The 21,952-nt window shown below is 33.4% G+C and overlaps 1 protein-coding gene across 5 annotated transcripts in view; it reads right to left on the reverse strand.

The window, feature by feature from the left end:
- LOC124355137 (electron transfer flavoprotein beta subunit lysine methyltransferase-like) overlaps window positions 1-19,334 on the reverse strand; it is a 28,132-nt gene extending 8,798 nt beyond the window's left edge. Inside the window, exons 1-4 of one of the 5 annotated variants that reach the window (XM_046806105.1) lie at window positions 19,011-19,334; window positions 10,675-10,922; window positions 7,023-7,153; window positions 2,292-2,875 (exon numbers count right to left, since the gene is read on the reverse strand). In XM_046806105.1, coding sequence (XP_046662061.1) covers window positions 2,340-2,875; window positions 7,023-7,153; window positions 10,675-10,922; window positions 19,011-19,040 — 945 coding nt within the window. In that variant the 5' untranslated portion in view covers window positions 19,041-19,334 and the 3' untranslated portion in view covers window positions 2,292-2,339. The remainder of the gene's footprint in view (window positions 1-2,291; window positions 2,876-7,022; window positions 7,154-10,674; window positions 10,923-19,010) is intronic. The other 4 variants (XM_046806106.1, XM_046806107.1, XM_046806109.1 and 1 more) reach the window with 4 other exon arrangements.
- Between the last annotated feature and the right edge of the window lie 2,618 nt (window positions 19,335-21,952).

Genomic DNA, 21,952 nt, shown 5'->3' on the forward strand with positions numbered 1-21,952 from the left:
GAACTTATAGATATATTTTTCAAAAATTATAGAAAAGAAAACTAAAAGGTTCTTTTGAGTATATAAATCAAATCTTCAGAAATTAATCTTGTCACAAAATATTCAACAGTAGTAAGGATTAAAATGGTCTGCAATTTAACAGACGAAACAATATGATGCTCCAATAGAACCAGTTTGTATATTCTTATTTATAATAGAATGAGTTGCCCCCAGAGCTTATTGAGAAAATTGAAATGGTTTACTCACCACTCCAATAACGTAACCAGGAAAAAGTTTGATAGGAATCAAGACAACTGATATTTTTCTAAAGTGGACAGAAAATAAGGTCTCATTTTGTTCCTTAATAAGTTCTTGACCCGTATCTGTGTTGAGAACGATCTTTCAGCAGCACATATGTCAGTAATGTCAGTAATACTGAATTATTTAAATAATAATAATCACTTACTAATAAAGTAATTAAAACAATTAAAACTTTGGGGGGTGGGTCTGGGCCCCTTTGCCCCCCTCGGTGGTTACGTTCTTGCACCACTCCCTCTTCAGCTCTATCAATAACTTTGGTTTCTTTTGCAATTTTACTATCAATTAGATGCTTTACAAGGTTATTAAGTCTTCATGACGCCTTCAAATTAAATTAGAACTAAAAATAACACATAAACACGAACAAACAAGATACATGGTAGGCATACACAAACCAATCGCAAGCGCAACTCAATGTTTGGTGACCAGTACGTACTGGCTGTCCAAACTCTTGCGCTTTCCACTCACTCCTATTATAACCTGAACTTTATTCTGTACTGTGTTGTTACCCAGTTATTGAGTTACCAGTCTTATAAAAACAACAAACACAGTCGATTGGATGAAACTTCCTCAGTAAGAGAGGTTTTTACTGAATTGATTTCGTACAGGAGTGGGCAGATAGTGTTCTAGAAGTAAAAATAGGATATGCCAGAAGACCCCCACATGTAATTGTGGTAGCACAACTCAAACTGTGGCACATGTAGTTAATGACTGCCCTTTATCCAAATGATTTGGCTGGATTGCGTAAGTTGAAAGAATGGCTGAGGGAGTTGGACTTAGATTTATAAGGAAGATTATAATTTTTACCTTTAGAGATTTTGCAAGTACTTTGTGTACTAAATTAATTTTAATATTACATTTTATTTTATTTTGGTTTATGGACGAGAATAGTACTTGACATAGAGAAGCTATACAATATATACATACACAACCCTTATCATGCTTTTTAGGGTGTTGAAAATTGAGTTGGAACTGAAATTCACTCTGAACATGGATATATACCTAGGAAAGCAGCCAATACATACAGACTCAATTTTTTAATCTTAATTTGGTTTGAGAGCGTCATGGAAACTGATTAACGTTATAAAACATCTGGTGAGGTCACACTGTGACCAAAACTGGTCATGCACAGTAATTGACAAAGGTAAAGGCAGACTAGTGAGTAATCAGCATTTTTGTTTTACGTTCTGTTCTAATCTTGAAATAAAATAAACCCAGTTTTTTCACTCTAGCCTCACTCGGACATCAGTTTTTCTCTTAGAAGCAGGTAATTTAAATAACCAATCAAGAATTAATATTACGCCAACAGCCAATACCTACTACTAGTATGTGTAATCCCCTTCAAATAATTTGATTTTTGTATTTGCCCCATGATTTACAGAACAGATTGACAAAATATAAGGACTATCCAGAAAGTAACATTTATTTACGTTACGTGGCTGAAGAATTCAAGATATCAGTACAATTTTTTTGCAAACTCTAAAACCTAACTCCGTTTGTGTGTGATAAAACTGTTCAATACAATACAATAGTTTACAACAAATTTGTCTGTGATATTTTGTTTGTCATGACATGTTGAAAAGTTGAAAGGGAATATCTGAGAAAGTTTTCACGGCTGTCAAAACAAGTTTATGAGAAGCGATTGCTGAGAGGTCTGATTATTGTACATTTTGTGCACATATGTTGTATTATGGTCTTCAAAGCTAGAGCTAGGGGCTGAATTGAAGAATATCGGTATACAAAGATTCATTTTACAGTTGTGATAAGTGACTAATAAAAAACCAATATAAAAAATTAGTTAAACTTCTATCTTTCTAATTTCTTATTTTAAACTTTTTTCTAATCAAACTGATATCTATTTAACAACCCTTATAAAATAATTCAATATGACAGACATTCCTTAAAACACTACATTGAATAACCATTTTATTCAATGCTTTGTAATTGACGTAACCCTAAGTACTGTAAAGTATAGATACATGTATTTTACGTACTCTGTTCAAACTTCAGTATTTTAACGGTTAATCAAAGTCAAATTTTGTTCAGGATTTTTTATTCTTTGCTCGATTTCTTCGCTTTTTCTTTTTCCTTATGGGTTTCATGTTCCGTCTGGATTTTTTACGTCTCACTCTCTGCCTCTTTAGTGTTGGCCTTCTTGGCCATTTTGTTCCCCTTGGCCGCCTCGTCGTTCTCTGCAATATTCTCAACTGTTTGGGTTTCAGTCGCCTCGGTTTTATGTGAAAATACTTGTACACTTTGGTCATCTTGAATCCTTTGTTGATGTGCCGAGACACCTCGGACAGGTGGTACTCTGCGACCCTGAACAGGTGGTGTCGCCTCTTGAACACGGCCATGTAGGGCCTCCCTGGGTCTCCAAGGAACACGGATTTGTTCTGGTTACTCTGGAATGTGTCGAGCCATGGGGTCATCAACAGCACATCCTTATAGTTATAGAACATGTCTCCAATGAGAATCACATCATAATCGTACCACACGGGATAGCCAATCAAGTTGCTTCTGTCTATTACCAAAGTCACATTATTGAGTTTTGCGTTCATTTGTATTACAAGGCAAGACACTGTAATCATAAAATTAGAGTAATCACTCATTTTAAGTTTACATGTGAGTTTTTGTATGTCTTATGAGATGCTATAAAACAATGTTACTTCATGAAAGTTCACAAAATACAGCTGATTATTAACTACAGAGATGTTTAGCTAAATCCACCATCAATAGAATGGTGTACAATTTATTTAGACTACATAAAATCTATAATCTTCAAACTTCATTGTGAGGAGTACTTTCTATAATTTAAATACGTTTTTTTTAATATTGTATTACTTTTCTAGTAAATAAGTTAATTTTCGATCTAAATTGACCTAAGATTTCAATATGGTTAATACGCTGCACCCAAGAATAACATGGAAGACTAGAAAACGCCCTTACATGTGATGAACATTATACAAAATTTACCAAGATAATAAAAACCTATCATACCCTATAAATACGGTGAATCCAGTAAAATATAACAGTTATAAAACCAATATAATATATAAAATATTGTGCCTTTTTTTAATTGGCTGTGGCATTGTCTTAACCCTACCTAGGCAGGTTGGCGTTGGCTAATAAAATCTAACCCATCTCTATTTTGAATGGTCTGAGTGAAGGTTACTTATAGATTGTTTGTAATATTTTTAATGTTTACAAAAAGTTATTTTTTGTACATGATTTTTAAGTTAATCGTTTTAAAGCCTGAGCTTTACCTCATAGTTAACCAGAGATCAATTTTGTTCACATGCATATCCTCCTAGTATATATATATATATACTAAGAATTAGTCAAATCCAACTATTATTTTTATTTTTAAAATAATAACAATGACTGGACAACAGTGAGAAATATTTTGTGCCTAATAAAGAGTTGAAACGCCATATAAAAGATCTGTAAATAGCAACAAAATCAAGGGTATTACTTTACAAAAAGTATGTATGCAGTTAATTTAATGAGAAATTCTTTAGAATAAAAAAATAGTTTAAAAAGCATAAAAATATTTAATTTCTGATTTTCACTTCGAGATTTATATAGGAACAACTTTAGAATAGAGACATGCTCCAACTTAAACACTTCATTCCAAACAATACAAAATTATTTACAATATATGAATCAGGATAGACATAAGCTACCATGCGTGTGCAAAGTATTCAAGTAAATGTGTTCAACACTTTAGTTACTAACCAATATCAGTTTCAAATTAGAAAAAGGAGATAGTCTAGTAAAAGTATAAAGCAGTGTTACTATCTTATAAGCAAGTTATGGAGATGCAATCTCATGTTACTTTCCTAAAAGGTCTTAGACAGAGAAATTCTAGTGGAAAGCAAACACTAAAATTCTGTGGCAAGAACTTGATATTATTTGCTTTATCCGTATAAAGACACACTTTACTTAGGCTAGAATGCAATAGAAGTTTAATAGAACAAACATCTTTCGGGAAGGAAAGTAGGTTGTAAGCTATTTACTGTCTAGAATCGAATTTCTCTTACCCCAAAACTATCTCTAAAGATTTTGGAAGAAAAAATATGAAAATGAGTCCAATGTATGCAACATGGTCTCTGACTGGCAGACTTGGATCAGTGCCTGTGCTTATGCAGAGAGATTGTTGTGAGAAACAAAGAAGAAGAAGAAACGACACTGTGTTGTTCAGACTGATAATGCAAATAACAGCATGTGTTTTCAGAAGATTTAGTAAGCATTGTTTTTAAGTAATGGAGAAAGCAGTCCAGACGAAAAATTGTGCTTGAATTAATGGGTTACTCTCATTCACCACTCCCTGTCAATGAAATAAAATATGGAGAAACTGATTGTAAGGTTACTAGCTGTCACATTGTGTCCCCTCAGGTATATGTTAAAAAATTATTATACCGATTCCCAATGGCACAGGCTAAAGTTTTTGGCTGTTACCTTACACACAACACTGTTATCACACAGAACAGTAGCTTTCGAGTACTCAACATCACAAGTTGGAGTAAATTAATCAACAAATTCCCTAGGTTCTCAAAAACTTTACCAGTCAAAATTAATTCTTTCCATTTAAAACATCTATCGCTCAATACAGCAATAGTGTTCATGTAGAGCCATGAATGACTACTAAAGATCAACAGTTATCAGGTATGATACGCAAGATGTGAAAAGTGTGAATCCGTAAATGAATTAATGTTTACTACATGTGTATGGATAAATGGATAGAAAGTTTTCATGAAAAATGACTGGACATTCGTAATGAAATTATTGTTATTCAGCAATAACACCTGATTATGATTATAATTCATATTCGCACACATGAGCAAAACACATATTTTGGAAAAAGTCAATATTACTGTTAAAATTATTGAGAATATAACAATACACAATATGAACAATATACAGTAAATTAATCACCAGAACTAAGTAAAGAGCAAGTCAAAACTGTTAACGTTCTCCAAAGACTCTGTGCTGTTCCGGCATAATTTTTGACTAATTCTTAACTGAATACATTAATACTAATAACATTTATAGTAGCTGTACAGTGGAACTTCAACAAAATTACTTCAATAAATGATTATAAAACAGGTAGATCTATATTATTCAGATAATCAAATTATATTTTTGTATAAAAGTTTGTCACTGATAAAAATGTAATGATGTTTAACAGCTGACAAATTGTTAATACCTATTGAAAGATATTTCATAGATTGTTCTTTACCAATAACTTACATGCTCTCCATCAGATTCAAAAATACAGTATTCGACGATACTACCAGTTTCATAGAAAAGCCTGTCCCTCAAACAACTTCTGAAATCTGCAGGATAGCAGTGATGTAATGGTACTGAATTACACACTTGGCAGAATATCCAGTTGTTGAGTATTATTTACAGCAACTGCCACAGTGAAATATTGTGAATGAAGAAAACTTAACCACTATCACATAGGACCCCAGCTTAGACATACAGAAAGGGAGTTGAACCACACATTCACATCCATGTAACTTAACGAATATCCTTGAGTGATGCACTATATCCTGCTCTTGTATGTTTTAGAGGTGTTGTACTCGTTAGCTACCTATAATTTCTAAACAGTGGACCAAAAACAACAGTGGGCTATTACAACGGAAACTGCCTAGTTTTAACTCTTCACAACTGCAATAAAAACAGACCCACACCTTCAAAAAACTATACAGTTTCACTTGAAACTGAAGTGACAAGTTTCACTATGACTTGTGGTATAGTGTGTTATCCACTGCAGTTAAATGGGAATCGGAGAAACCATACCAACAATTATATATTCTGCATCGAGACCCTTCCTAATCCGGTTGGAACAAAATTATAGTAAATTCCGAGACAGTCAGAGAAAACTTTCGGAACAATACAAAACTCATTGCAATGGTTCCAAAACTGGAATACCTAGGCACACCTCAACTAGACAAAAGAAAACAGTTCAGTGTTATATTCCATCCATTCAATTTCAAAGGCTATTGAGTTGGATGCTATGACAGTTCAGATCAGAGTGGTTTAGGTGGCTGACGTTAACCACCACCCCCTCCCACCAATAGTGATGAAAGCGAAACGCATACCCATCCTCTATGGAAGAAATTCTGTTACACTAACCCATGCTATACAACCATATTATACTTAGCTCCAGAAGATGTACACATATCTGTGATTGCACTACATCATTTTGAGTGACGCGATTCACTATTCTTACACCCCAATAAAAACAATTAAAATAAGTATGTCTATTTAGTAAGCAAACAATGCTAATGGCTGTCTAAAGTATCATAGTACCTTTTTTTAAACCACAACAAAGTATAAGATTGAACTAATCCAGTACTACTACAATACCCAATACCTTATGATAGGCAACGTCCTTCAATAATGTAAAATCTTTACAGCCATTCAAAGCACCTTTCCATACTCACATATGTTGTCTTTTTAACAGATGTAACGGCTTATTAACTGGCTATTTCGAGAATGTCACAAACAGTACATGTTAATATGCTGGAGTGTGCACTATACAAGCGGTAGTTCTACACATACATTTTTTTCTATTTATATCAGTCTGAATAGTCTTAGAAATCAAAAGGATACATCACGAGTTACTCGTGCAAATTTGAAGTATTAATACTCATGAGATAAAATGGTGTTTGAGGTTCCACTATACCAAATGAATGAATGCAGAAAACTCAACTTACAAGGATCAATGTCGTTGGCAGTGACCGACTTGGCACCACACCTCGCAGCAGCTATAGCGGTGGCTCCACAACCACTACCTAGATCCAACACTCTCTGTCCCCTCACTATTTCTGGGTGGTCTAAAACGTATCTGAAACAATTTTATGTTAATTTATCTAACTATTTCAGAAGTCTTAACAGTTATAATTACTTTTTTATAGATGCTGTTAAATTATTTATACGTTTAATGATAGCCTTCAGTTTTCAAGGAGAATTAAATAAGGTTTTGATGCAAGACAGTTTAGTTGGATGCAAACAAACCAAATGTAATTCCGACCATCTATAATCTAGGGAACTAGAGCCCAACCATGAATATTTTGTACATCTATGTCCAAATACCTAAATCTGGCTATCAAAATCCTACATCAATAAGACCAATATTTGCTCAATTCTTGACCTGATCATGTTCAGACATATGTTGCTATATAATGCCTTGATTATTTTAACTAGTGGTAACTTTTAATAATATGTCTGTTTTCGAACAGACTAAAATATTTCGTGAAAGAGAAAAGATTTTAACAGCATTTATTATTTGTGCTTTATCATGGAAATATTCAATCAGACTGTTCTGAAGAGAATCATAGTAATACTATACATTAGAACACCAATTATCCGAAAGCCTGTCATTCGAAACGTTGGTTAACCGATTTAAAAATATTGTAGTGTGTATGTAGTGTAAATATAATAACTTTATTTGTAAACATGATTGTAAATTCTGTGACTCTATTACATTTATTAAAGAAATTGTTAATAAAGATTTTTGACTTGACTTGACTATGTAGTATGTAGTCAAATAATGTGTTTTATTTGTACCCTACCCATCCTTTGTTTTTGTAGCAAGAGTCGTCTATTACAAAAACCAGATTATTACATATACGACTACAATAATTTATAAAGCAAGACAGGTCAACTTTATATTGGAATAAATTTGTGTTGCTTAATTGCAATTATCACTGAACATTATAATCTATTGGCGATATTAATGAACATTAAAGTAAAATGTAGTAGTTTGGATCACAGACTCAAAAGCTCACAACTTCCTGTGTATTGACCCGACAGCTGGAGCATATTGCCCAGTCTTCTTTTGTCCTTAAACGTGAAAGAGAAAGGACGTGTGTTAGTAGTCCTCATGCGAGAGAGCATATGTTTTATAAAATTAGATTATAAGTAAATTTGTGAAGTAGCAATTAGAAATTATACGAGTAGTGAGATTAACGTTCAAATATATTTGATTTTTATTACTGTGTTGTGAAACAATGTGCGTTATTCGGCTCATACAAAGCACATGTTTAAGTGAATCAAGCTGGTGCATGGAATTTACGTTCAAATACGTAAAATAAATTTATACAAATAAAGTCCAAAGAAATTTTACTAACCTGTAAAAAATCAAAGTGGTAAGTGTCATTTTATTCTGACTGAGATTGGCCTACATTGATTGGCTTATTTTACAACCACACTCATCATATATAAAGACTTTTTACATATAATTTGAACAACTACTTGGTCTTAACCTAAACTCTAACTTATTTCAACCAACATTGGATTTTTGACATACCAGCAACAATGTGGGGCATCCAACATAACCTAACTTTGAAAACTGGAACAACATCATATGACAACGTGAGACAAATAATTAATATCCGACACCATGACCTAATTCAACACGACATCAGGGGCTGCTAATTAAAACTTCATAATACATCTGACCCACGACAACTACCCTCAACAGAAACTAGACTTTTTCAGAAATGTTTGATTATCTAAACACCCCCTGCACCAGTTGTTTTGGATAATCAGCACTCTACTATAACTGTAATTACAGCTAAAAGCCTACACATTATTAAATTAGGAAAGCTGTAATAAAATTAATTAAGTGCAAGAATGATAACACATTACACACATAGACACATTAGTGCATCTGGCTCATTACAACCAGTCAAGATCGCTCAGTATGGAACCACAGTGAAGATTTTGACTACAATTCGAAGTCTAGCCAATAAATATATGAACAAATTCCACAATTATTTTACAAAATTTTAGTTACATCATTGTTGTCTCTTTGAACTACACTTCATTTCTTGTCATGATTCTCTTATCTTATTTTCATTGCTGTCCCATCATTACAATTTTGCATTTTAGGAAAAGGAAAAAGTTGCTGGGGATATTATCTAGCGAATACTTAAGAAGGATAATCAAGGATGATAATGGAATGTTCCCAATAACTTGTAAACAACCAACACTGAATATGCAGGCATGCTATCATAGTAAAGCCATCCATCACCTTGAGTCAAATTTTCTCACAAATAATGCATGCAATCTCTTAAGCGGTTGAGAAACATGTCAGGAAAAGCATAGTTTTTGTACTTCCATATTAAATTAATGATAAAAAAATCTTTGAACATAAAAAAAAGAAACCATTTGATTCTTCTTAGTTTTTTGTTTGGAGCTCATATTCCCCTCTCTCCTTGCTTTGAAAAACTTTTTTAAAGGCCATCTTGAAAAACCATGGATTCAGCTTGAGTGATCACCCTATCTAGGAATCCACCACTGTAACTATCTAAATTTTTTCAGTCAGCAACAATTTCATCTCACTGCAACTTTTGATCCGCCGTCACTAATTTGTGGACAAATTTTTTAATTTTTTTAAACTCAAATGTTCAGTTAGGATTCTGTGTGCCAGAATTGATTAATCTAGATTAGATTGATCACTCAGTGATAATTCACACAGTTTTTTCGTCATCAATAAGCATAAAGGACCACACAGGATCAATGTTGCCATCAACCCAGAAGGTTGAAGGCATATTTTCAGCAATCTTTAAAATGCTCATTCCACTTAAAATAAAGAGATGTTACCTTTAGAGCATGAAATCCCCTCAACTTATCAGTGGGTTAATTTCTTGAGTGCCTTTCCCAATTTTCTGGATCTTCTGAGCTAGTAGGATCATGTATTCTGGCTATCTACTGTAATTCATTACACATATATCTATTCATAAAAACACACAGAATGATTTACTAACTAGTTTTTATTTATTTACCAATCTGTAGTCTGAGCTAACTGACTTCACTGAATGTGAGCTACAACAGTTTAAACCTACATTACATCCTGATAGAAAATGTTTCAAGCCCAGAAGAAAGTAATCCAATCTGTACTCAATGCTATGGGTTGGCTTTTGAATAATTCCTTCTATGATTTTGCATCAGTACTTTATGAACCAACACGTATTTGCTCAAAACATAGATATCAGTACACACTAATAGTGCTATCTTTGCGCAGGTTGCATACCGTCTTTCAGGCATTAAGAAACCACAATACACGTTTTTCATTAGAGCACTTTAAATAATACAATACTAACATTTAGAGAATTAGAATAGATTATACATAATTTTGAAATTCCTCCTAACTACCACCACTTAAACGTGATAAGCAACATATTCAATAAGTTTGTTTTTTGAACATGAATAAGATATACCATACACCTTTGATCAGTAAGGCCTACATTTCTCTGAAATTATCTACTGAAAGAAGTACCTTTATTAATATAACTAAATGTCTAGGAAAAATTATACTGTATCATATTAATGTACTAATAATTCTTATAACAGTAATTTTACCTGGTTAACCCCTGACCACCAGCCCAATAAAATGCAAAAAAGGGACTGTCTTTAAATGGCGAATCTTGAGTTTTCGCATTCCATAGTCTGCTCTTTGGAGTGATTAAATGGAGACGAATTTCTGGAGTTAAATTATCTTCATTGGTTATCTCAGTATTTTCTTCAATTACCTTCCTATATTTGTCATACTTTTCTAACCATGCATTTGTGTCTAGTGAAGGATCTTGTTGAAATGAGATCGAAACAGCCTTTAACAAAAAAATAAACAAAATTTAAGATAGCAAACCATTAATACTGAAACTTAAAGATGCTTGCAAAACAGGCATAATATCTGTCTTTTTAAGGAATTATACTAAAAATTATATGTGTGATAGTATGGATATTTGAGCTTGTCACGCAAAACTTAGCCTACTACATACAATTGTTATATAAATTGAAATAATATACTGTATATACCAAATAGGCTTAAGCCTACTTCCACTGAAAGATTATCGGAGATGCTTTGACCAAGAAAGCTACAGATTCGACTTTAGGATTCCTCCTTACTGATTTATTTGTTCAAATGTGTGACAAAAATCATTGGAGCTACTTATTAAAATATCATAGAATAATGCACAGAAATTTGGGGTAGGGTACGATAAGCGGACCCGGTTATTTATATCGAAGAATGTAATCATCGATATCTAATATTCGCATCTCAAATCCTAGACTATAAATCGATATAAAAGTATCTATAGTCCTCAATAGAAATCATATGTTTTAAATTAAAATATGAATTTAATATTTACAGTGATCAAACAAATTATTATAACCAAAGTTAGGAAAACTGAAGACGACCATATTTGCTCCTCTCACAGTTACAGTTGTTTCTTTCCCACAAATTTCACGTAATGGGTTTTTCGGTACGAGTCCAACATGTTGAAGCCACGAAACACATATTGTCTTATCTTTCAAAGCAACGTCGTTTTCTAAAATTGACTGCCATTTTTAATAATCAAATGTTACCTATATAAAATTATTGAAATATTACCTTAGGCTATGTGTATTATTTGAAAGTGTTTACAGCTGTTGATATAGATTATTTAAGTTAATTGTTCAAAATAATTAATCAGTATCGATGGTTATGATTAAGTAATATCTAATATCGGTTGTCAATTTCGATATAAAAAACCGGGTCCGCTTATCGTACCCTACCCGAAATTTGAGTTATTTTATTGAATTGTATAGCTTACGATTTAAAAAGAAAAACTTATGCCTATGACATTCTGGTTATTCAGTAGGAAATTGCGTACAATGCTGCAGGTGACTGCTAAAGTACAGTATGTAATATGTTTGTAAATTTACAACAAACCCTCATTTGTATATATTTTTTCATAGTTGTAACTAATTATGATAGTATGCCTAAACTGTCTTACTTAATGTTTTCATTGCTTTGCTGTTCAATGCTTACAATATACTAATAGCCTACATAAGATATAGAATATAAATTTCACTGTAAAATAACAAAAACACTATTCTGAAAGAACATACCAAAAAGGGACATATTAGACTTACTAACTTTGTGAAAGGATAGATAATATTTAAATAATTAGATTTTACTCCTTATAAACACATTGGCATTACTCTGTTGTGAAACCAGATGGAATCGCTGTTATTTTAGTTATATATCCATAACATTCAGATAAATTCAGATTCAACCCAACCACTTAACCAAACACTTTGATAACCAACAGTAAACAAATGCACATAACCTAAACTGCTGATCGTATCTCACCGATTTATAGTTTTGTTATCAACATGTTTTTTCGGTGATCCCTAAGACAAAAACAGATGGAACACTCTGCTGTTTTCTAAACCAATATAACATTTTTTTATGCATACATATAAAATTCATATTTGAATTCTGAATCATATCGGTTTTAACAGGATTGTAAAAACATATGTAAAAAATGTTTATAACATTAACTCAACACATTCATACGTTAAAAATCACGAACTTGTGAACTTGTCTTACAACTAATTTCACTATAACACAAATCTGTGAATGCTTGGCTAGTTTCCTGAATTAATGTATAAAGGCTAAATACCTGACTTAATTGCTAGATCAAATGGTGTAAGGCTAAAGACGACTGTTCTAAATCTTGATTGTTGTAGTAACTCTGAAAAAGATTTTGTTTTTACAGTCATCGATAACTCAACAATCATTGCTGTATGTTGCTGATCGAATATACCAATAACTAATATTTGTACTCCTCCAGTGTAAACAAAGTCTCTGTGGTAAAAGGTTCGGACCCAGGACTGGGACCACCAGAGACGCAATAGTCCGGTCAATTTAGCCAAAAAATAGGGATAACTTTGCATTAATACCCAGAAAAGCTGAAAATTTGCATAGATGTTAGGGACACCATTGTTTATGAAATTGTGAAAAGTCCCCATCGATCCCATGTCTTCAAAATTCTTTATTCGAAATCAAATTTCACAAAAATGGGTTTTTTGAACTTTTCAGTGAAACGGTTAGGTTATGAAAAAATATGTCAAACAAAAATTGTAGATCATCCATTTATCTACAAAAACGCCCCTTATACTTTTTTTCATAACACTAACCATTTTTGAGAAAAAACAATTACAAAATTTTCATACACTGTATTGTCCATAATAAGCACGACCAAGCTGCCTATGATAACCATTGAGCGTGTAATATAAGTTAAAACTATAAGTCCTGCGTGACTAATACATTCATATTGACTGATAATTCTGAGAATATATTAAAAAAAAACGGAGTACCTAATTTTAAGGGACCATGTGCCCTTTGAACATCTGCCTGCCATTCCATTGTTCGAGTGCCCGTTTCCGTCTACCTGCTTTTTCTGAGGTCGCACCTAAATCACCGTTAGTCTCTCAAATTTATTCGTAGTTATTTCAAATATTCTCTGCTAAAGTTTGTGCTGTATTCACTTTTTGTCGAAAATATGTCGCAATAGTGTTTTATATTTGCACTAAACTTTTATCTTCAAGTGAATGTGTTATTGTTGATCGCGGTATGAAGACGTTACTTAACGTTAGTATTCAAGGGAGGAATCAATTTAATGATTACTTGAAGAATGTAAATTCAGCGAGAAATCATGTGCAGTGTCACAAACAATACAACAGAAGGAATACAATTGCAGCAGCAAAACAGCAACATGAAGAGGAATAAGCCTAGTGCCTCTCAAAAAGTCCTCCTCGTACTAGAGCACATGTAAGTGAGTCATATTTTTTCTTTTAAAATTGTTGTTTATTTTGCGCCGACAAGTTGAGTGAGGAATACAAAAAGAAACAAGTACAGAAATCTCGTCGTAAAATTTGTTAACGTTATAACTCATTCATTTAAAGACTCAGTTATGAAAGCAGCTCAGTCTCGTTCTGATGACACCGCAAAAACTATTGTTGCTCGCATCGGGTTTTGAACACGATTTAGTTTGCTGCTCAAGCTAAAGTACCATAATGATTGCTTTTGTATCATTTTTTAAGCCGACCACTGGAGGCTAAGTCCGGCCGTCCTCAAGATGAAGCATTGTATCTCACCATGGGGGAAATGTTTTCATATATTGAAAGAGGTGATGACTGCTAGTTTACGTTAGAAGAATTAGAAAATATATGTAAAAACGTAAGTGCTGATAATAGAAAAAATTAAATTACGATTGAAGTTAAATGATGGTAATAGAGTCATTATTACTCAGAAATTAAGACAATTAACATTGTATATTTTTTTTTGTTAATTATCATGATATTATCAATCAAGCTTGGAGTGAAAAAAACATAAAGGCAAAGAAGAGCAATTGAAGGTCCTATCAACTGCACCAGCAATTATTCGGGAAGATAATCAATCGGTTCAATCATATACAGTTTTTACATGCGATGTTATGACTGGCTGTGATACATCAGTAATGTTTCGAAGGGGTAAAACAACAGTGTTTTAATTGTTTGAAAAAGAAACTTTTATTACATGTGTAGCCTACAAGCTTTCCAAGATATCAACTCTTCACCAGAAACTCGCTTTCTTCTGTCTTTATATGGAGCTCCAAAATTTACTTCCATAGACAAATTACGTTACTTATCTTTTGCAAAACAAAACACGTAATAAAAACGTGTGCAATTAGCCATCCTTCCTCCAACCGCGGCTTCCGCTCACCAACAGTTTTATCATGTATATTACTAGGTTCAGGTGTGTGGCTTGATAATCAAATAGACCCAGAACAATGGGGTTGGAAGCATATCCCGCACGCTTCTTTCCACCTGAACCAGAAAACCTCCTTAATTCTGTTTTTTGGAACTGCAAAAAGAGGTGTAACTTAAGATGCGGCCGCAAAAAAAGTAATCTTATTTTGTTCACTAGCGTGCACTACTTGTCAAGGCCAATCGTGTTCAAATGTTGAATCTCCAGCCAGAAGAAGGATTTTACATGAATGACGAAACAACTGATGTATTGCTGTTAGTCAAATCAAATCAAATCAAAATATTCTTTATTACATGTTCATCAAGAACAGAAATGGTGTCAGTTTTACAATGATGTTGTACATAACTTGTTAAAACTTATTGAGATGTTTTTTGGACAGTCTATCCATGTTGAAGGAACTCATTTATGGTTGTAGAAAGGCCGTTCGGCCAGCCAGCTGTGGAGTCCTATCTTCAATTTAATCCCATTTCTTGATCTTAGGTTTCTGGGCAGTCGATTGAGGAATTTAATTCCGTATACGTTGGTTTTTTCTCATATTGAGCTAGGCGGTGTGCTGGAAGACTGTAGAGTTGTGCGTTGCGGGTGTTGTGCGTGTGTATATCAGAGCCCCTTGTCATGTTTTGTCCATCAGCATGCATGACTGTTTCTTGTATGTATAGGTTGATGATAGTTAGGATTCCAAGTGACTTGAAAGCACCTCTGCAAGTGTCCAGTCTCTGTAGTCCAGCCAGGATTCTGATGGCCCTCATTTTGTATTAGCAAAATTCTTTGGATGTTTGTTGCAGAGGCTGCTCCCCAAACAGCAAGGCCATACCTTAGATGGGTCTCAAAGAGTGCAAAATATGCTGTTCTTGCTGTAGTTAGGTCACTTATGGCTTTGATTTGTTTGATTGCATAAACACTGGAGTTCAGTTTTCTACAAAGGTTGTCTATGTGTGTGGTCCAGTTTAACATGCTGTCAAGGGTTAGGCCCAGGAATTTTACTTTGTTTTTCCATAGTGACACCTTGGAATCTGTGGTACCTCTTGATTAGATATCCAAATCCCATTTGGCTGGTTTTGGTGGGGTTGACAACCAAATCATTGTTATGGCAGTACTGGTAGGCTGAATTTTAGGGATATGTATGAGTTGATAGCTAGGTTTCTCAGGTGTTTTATCACTTAACAGCAGGGTGGTGTCATCTGCATACATTATGGTACTGCAGTAGTCCTGTAGATGTTGGGGCATATCATTGGTGAATAAGATGTGAAGAGCAACCGGTCCCAAAAACGGAGCCCTGTGGTACTCCTCGGTTACCGCAGCATGCTGGATTGGATATTTGTCGTAATATTTTTGGTTGTGTGTTGTAGTTCTACCAGTTGTTGTCGTCCAGTCAGGGTAGCTTTTTAAACCATTCTTTAGCTGTACCACATATGCCTAGGGCTTCAAGCTTCCTGATGATGACACCGTGGCTCAGGCAATCGAAAGCCTTAGAGAGAAGTCCAGGAAGAGAGCAGTTGAGAGTTTTCTTTCTTTAAGGTCATCCATCACAGTTTCTATTAGTTTTATCATTGCAGTTGTTGTTGACTTGCCCTTTGTAAAGCCGTGCTGTGTACTTGTAAGTAGGTTGTTTTCATTGCAGTATGTCATTAGCCTTTTAAGAGCTATTTTCTCACAGAGCTTTTGAGAAGGTTTAAAATGAGGGAAATTGGTCGGTGTACAATTTGGTCGGGAAAACCTAGTACAATTTATGTCTACTCAAGAAGATGAGGAAGAAGAAGAAAATACAGAGAGAAAAGAAGATGAAGGGGAAGAAGAGGAAATACCTAATGACGATGAAGATGAATAAAATAACATATGTTACAATGAAATACATAACGGGACTTGTCACTCGAGCTGTACCTGATCGACAACGACCACACTGACAAGAGTGCAACGACTAAAAAGAAGAATAACCAACCATTCATTAAATTTTACTGGAATAGACTGTGAAATAGGCCTACTGGGGAAACCACATTAAAAAAATCGCGCTAGGTACACTAACTCATAGGTGGCGTGGAAACGTGTTCATATTATAGACAATACAGTGTATGAAAAATTTGTAATTGTTTTTTCTCAAAAAATGGTTAGTGTTATGAAAAAAAGTATAAGGAGCGTTTTTGTAGATAATTAGATGATCTACAATTTTTGTTTGACATATTTTTTCATAAACCTAACTGTTTCGCTGAAAAGTTCAAAAAAACCTATTTTTGTGAAATTTGACCTTGAATAAAAAATTTTGCAGACATGGGATCGATGGGGACTTTTTCACAATTTCATACCAATGGTGTCCCTATAACATATATGCAAATTTTCAGCTTTCTGGGAATTTTTGCAAGGGTCAATGTCTAAATTGACCGGACTACAAGAGGTTTTAGAGTTTTATAGACGCTGGCAAGAGATTATATTTTAAGGTGTGACAGAAATTTAAAAATGAGTGCAGTTTATTGGATGAACCTGAACACTATATTTGCATACACAAAACTCTAAGTATGGTAATTTAACTTCAAAAACTTTATCTACCATTATTTTCTTCAAAACGTTGTCATCTTTATCAGACATGTCATCTATGTCACTCCCTGGGTATTTTCTCTTCATTTCTTTTTATTCAGGGGATAGATATTCAACAGTCCATGTACATAATTTCGTATAAACAATAAACACTATTATAATCTTTGTGGTTCAGGAGGAGGAAAATATGCCATATGTTGTAGTTGAGTGTTTAAAATCCTAGTTTATCGATTTGGAGACCGTCTTCGAATTTCGGTTCAGAAATGACATTTTTGGATGTTAAAAAACTACCATCAGAACCTAGTCTAAAGTCCTGTGATAAGCGGTTCCAGACTATAGCTTCAGTGTAGATCATTCTTCTTCAGTGTAGATTCTCAATCATCCCCAGAAAGAGTGGAAGGGCACCTAATCCGAGGACTTCTCATCTTTGATATTTCTGTCGCCTTTATGAAATCACTTGTCAATTTCATTTTTCATCACATTCTATAAATGTGGCAATGGAATATAAGCAATTCCAGGATTTTTTTTAGTTCTTCGTAGGTTTGCAAGATAAACATCTTATTTGATTTTCATGTTGCTGTTGAAACATAAAATATTTAAAAGAAAGCTTAAGGCATACTTGATAGACAAGGCTTTATATTCATTAGATGAATATTTTGATTTGCAAATCAGGTAGTCTTATTTTAGTTTTATTATAGGCTTATTTTATTTTAGTTTTTAGCTAGTTTAAACTGACACTATTCAAATGTTACATCATTGTAACTAAAACGAATAAAGATTTCTTGACTTTGAAACCATACAACGTGATCTAGCGCCGGAAAAGTTAGACAATCTGGAACGTGATCTGAGGTCGGGAAGTTACCGATCAGAAACGCCTTTGTCCATCTGTGTGGGCTTCGATGGCGCCTTCCCCGCACTTCTGGCAGAATAAGAAAAACATCCCATATTTTGATAGATACCCAAATTCAAGCTTAGATCACGTGGTATTTATGATACATTCAAGCTACGTATTTATGATTACCTAATCTAAACCTACTTATACAGCTAGTAACTAGTAGTAGACAGGGACAGAATGACCTCCTTCTTGCCGATACCTCTTCGTTTTAGAAGGTAGAAAACAAGAACCAATCGTCATAACGACATGTAATTTTCACAGTAAGTGATATAAAGTCTGTTCTTTCTAATAATGAATTTAGTTTTAGGTCCCTTGTACTGGCTCTTAAAAAAACTCTTCTAAAGTAGTGGCTTCCGGATAATACCACAGAACCAAAACTATTTTTTTCTCTGTCAATCATCACAGAATGAAAAAAATTGATCTTGTCACTGACCATGCAAAATAATTTGAATCATTAAACTACATGAATTCAAACTGCCTTGGAAACAGCCTATAAACACTAATCCAATGTGATCGTATAATTAGCCCATACAGTAATGTATTCAACTCAAAAATATTAAACTGTATATACAATACTAATAGATTTACTAATTTAAACAAACAGAAGCCTTGTTTACACATTCTGTTTCAATAGTCGACTGATAAAAAAGTATATAGTTATTACCTTAATAAGTTGAGTGATTTGATTCTACTTACCAAAGAAATTAATATAAAAGAATACAACATTGTTAAAATGGTTTATTATTTAAGAAATTTTTACAGTCTTTTAAACAGCACTACCACACCTATTCCATACTTTTAATTGAAAACCGTCAATTGTATATAGTTTATTACTCATTAAAAATACTGTATGAGTTATACGATACTTGTATTTTTCTTATCCTTCTATTTTTTACAGATGAAATAACTCCCAAAAACCACTAGTAAATCTAATCTTTGTTGACAAAATAAGCATCATTATAAACCAAGACTAGTAATTCAACACCTAAATCTGATAATTTAATGAACAGAGGCTAATGATATCAGAGTGTGATCAGTAAAGATTTAAACTTGATAAGCATATCTGATATGTGAGTATACTAGAAGCAACTTAGTTGATATATGCGGACTGATTTAGTGAATAACTTTAGGGCTCAGATCAAACCAATGATCATGGGTGTGTGGAATATGCCCTGTAAAACAGAGGATTCTGTGTTTTTCTCCTGAGTAAAGTCCTAGAAAAGTTTAAAATGGCAAAAAATAGATTTGTAATTTATTTTATGTATAAAGTTTCTTTAATTAATTGTAAAATATCTTATGTGGTAAGAAGAAATAGAATGAGACATCCAATACTCTTTCTTCTCAGTGTACATTTTTAGACCAGTAATTTTTTCTAGCTGAAAAATGCCACCACAAAAACTGTGCTGTTCATATTATGTTTAAACCGCTAGTTAATGTCTGCTATAATTTGCTCTTTGGAGGAAGGTTGGTCTATTAGCCTTATATTGCCTATCTTCATGATCCAAAGACTTATATGAGGATATTTACCAGAGAGGATTGAAGAATTGATTCAATAGGAGTTAAGTTTTATCAATACAAAATATGTACTCATTATAATTCTATTCCAAAATGTTTCTTTTTCTAACTTTTGTGAGCTTGGTATTATGAGTATGTAACATATTCACCATGAGCATAGTAGTAAGCGAATAGCTATTCAAATCAATTTTTCAAATAGCAATCACCGTTATTAACCTCAAATATAACCCTTAAACCACCACTATTCCTACTCCAATCTATCATCCTATTCTAGACTCCTGAAGCTGCTCATATCAATCCTCAGGTCACTGAGGGAGAATGTTGATAAGATCAGAGAAATCTCTCAATATCAAAGTTTTGATGTTGCATTCACGAGGTATGGCTTAAACCAAGTATACAGTCAGTTGAGATGACCGTCAGGGGATACATTTTATAATGATACAATAAAACAAGGAAAATTAATTACGTACAATTTTAAATTTAAACCACAACTTTTTTCCTTCGGAGTATTTGACATGTTCCTAATTTATGTTTGTTGGAATTGTATTTTTGGATTATTACATTCTATCGCTTGGAGTGTAACACCACCTAGTCAGAAATGAACGTCTGACTGGCCTTGAGAAAGCTCTCTTGCTGTTCATGCATGGATATAGGTAGTCATTTATTGATCATTGTTGCCTTAATCCTTTTGACTTCAGTTTTCAAGAAGTCGGTCTAAAATGTAGATAAACAGGATGGATTAGATGGATGGTTACTGTGACCTTTAAACAGCATAGGTTTAAATAGCAAATACTGAGATTTTCTCAGATATCAATGAGACAGGATGGACTCTTCCATGAAAAGGAAAGTCCAGAGCTAATCCATTAACATCTAGCTCTTTCCCCTCTAGTTTCTATTGACTTGTAAGTTATTTTTTTTTCAATAACTGATACAACAGTGTATGGAAGGATCTGACAAAATGTAATAAAAGAGATAGTGCACAGACAGATGCACTGCTCTTGTATTTTTCATCCTAAAATCTATAGAGAGAAACTTATGTACCTATGTAAATATTTATGTATGGAAGTTTCAAACCTCTAGGACCTTACTATCAAGAGTTATCACACAGAAGGCTGCTCTTTTAACCGCAAAACCAATAGGGGTTTTCCTTCGACCTAAAAGAACTTAGGTTAAAGTCTTAAGGATATTTCTATCGAGAGATATTGCACAGGTGAACTACACTTTAACCTCAAAATAGCATTCTTTCTTGGACCGAACTCATGTACATAGTTTGAAGTCTTAAGACTTCTCTATGAAGAGTTTTAGCATAGAAAGAAGGCCAACATGATATCATGAAAGCCCTGCTGGGTCCCTAATAATAAATTGCTGCTTTGCCTCCCAAAGTTGCTAAGTTTAACACTTAGGACTTCATACGTACATGTACAGTTCAAAATAATACTCGGACATACATATCGTATTTCTCACTATTATAATGAATTTAGATACTTAAAGTGTAATTTAGCCAAGTTTCGTAATTATATCCTATATACAAGTCAGACTATTGTAATCTTTTACTTAAGCCAGCCAATAATATAATATATGAAAAAATATCAATTTTTTAAGTGCTAAATTCCTTAGTGAAAAAAATCAATTTGCAAGTGCTAAATTGCAAAAGGAAACATAATTTTTCCGGACATTATCCACTGTTTAATGATACCAAAAAAATGTACAAAATTAAAACAAAAATTCAAATGAAAAGTCTGGAAAATCCTGTTTTCTTCACAATCTTTCCATTGTCAATAACCAACTTCAAACAAGATTTATAACTCATTATAAAATCGACATTTGAATATTTCTTATTTTTACTGCTACAGAAAAAAATGGAAACAAAGCAACTGAAATTAGTTTGACCGTTCTGTACAGCATTTTGCCTGCTTCTACTTTTAATGTAATACAAAACAATATAAAATATGGTTAATTGGATCAAGGCCTCTACTTTCAAGTACATAAAAACATATATAGTAGCATTCTCAAACAAAGCTAACTCAGCATCCAGTTCCTTATCAATGAAAAACAAATGGACAATGCATTGAATAAAGGCCAGATATAATCACATGGTCATCGTATGGGTAGTGAAGAAACTG

The sequence above is a fragment of the Homalodisca vitripennis genome, chromosome 2, assembly GCF_021130785.1.
Source record: "Homalodisca vitripennis isolate AUS2020 chromosome 2, UT_GWSS_2.1, whole genome shotgun sequence".
Lineage (NCBI taxonomy): Eukaryota > Metazoa > Arthropoda > Insecta > Hemiptera > Cicadellidae > Homalodisca > Homalodisca vitripennis.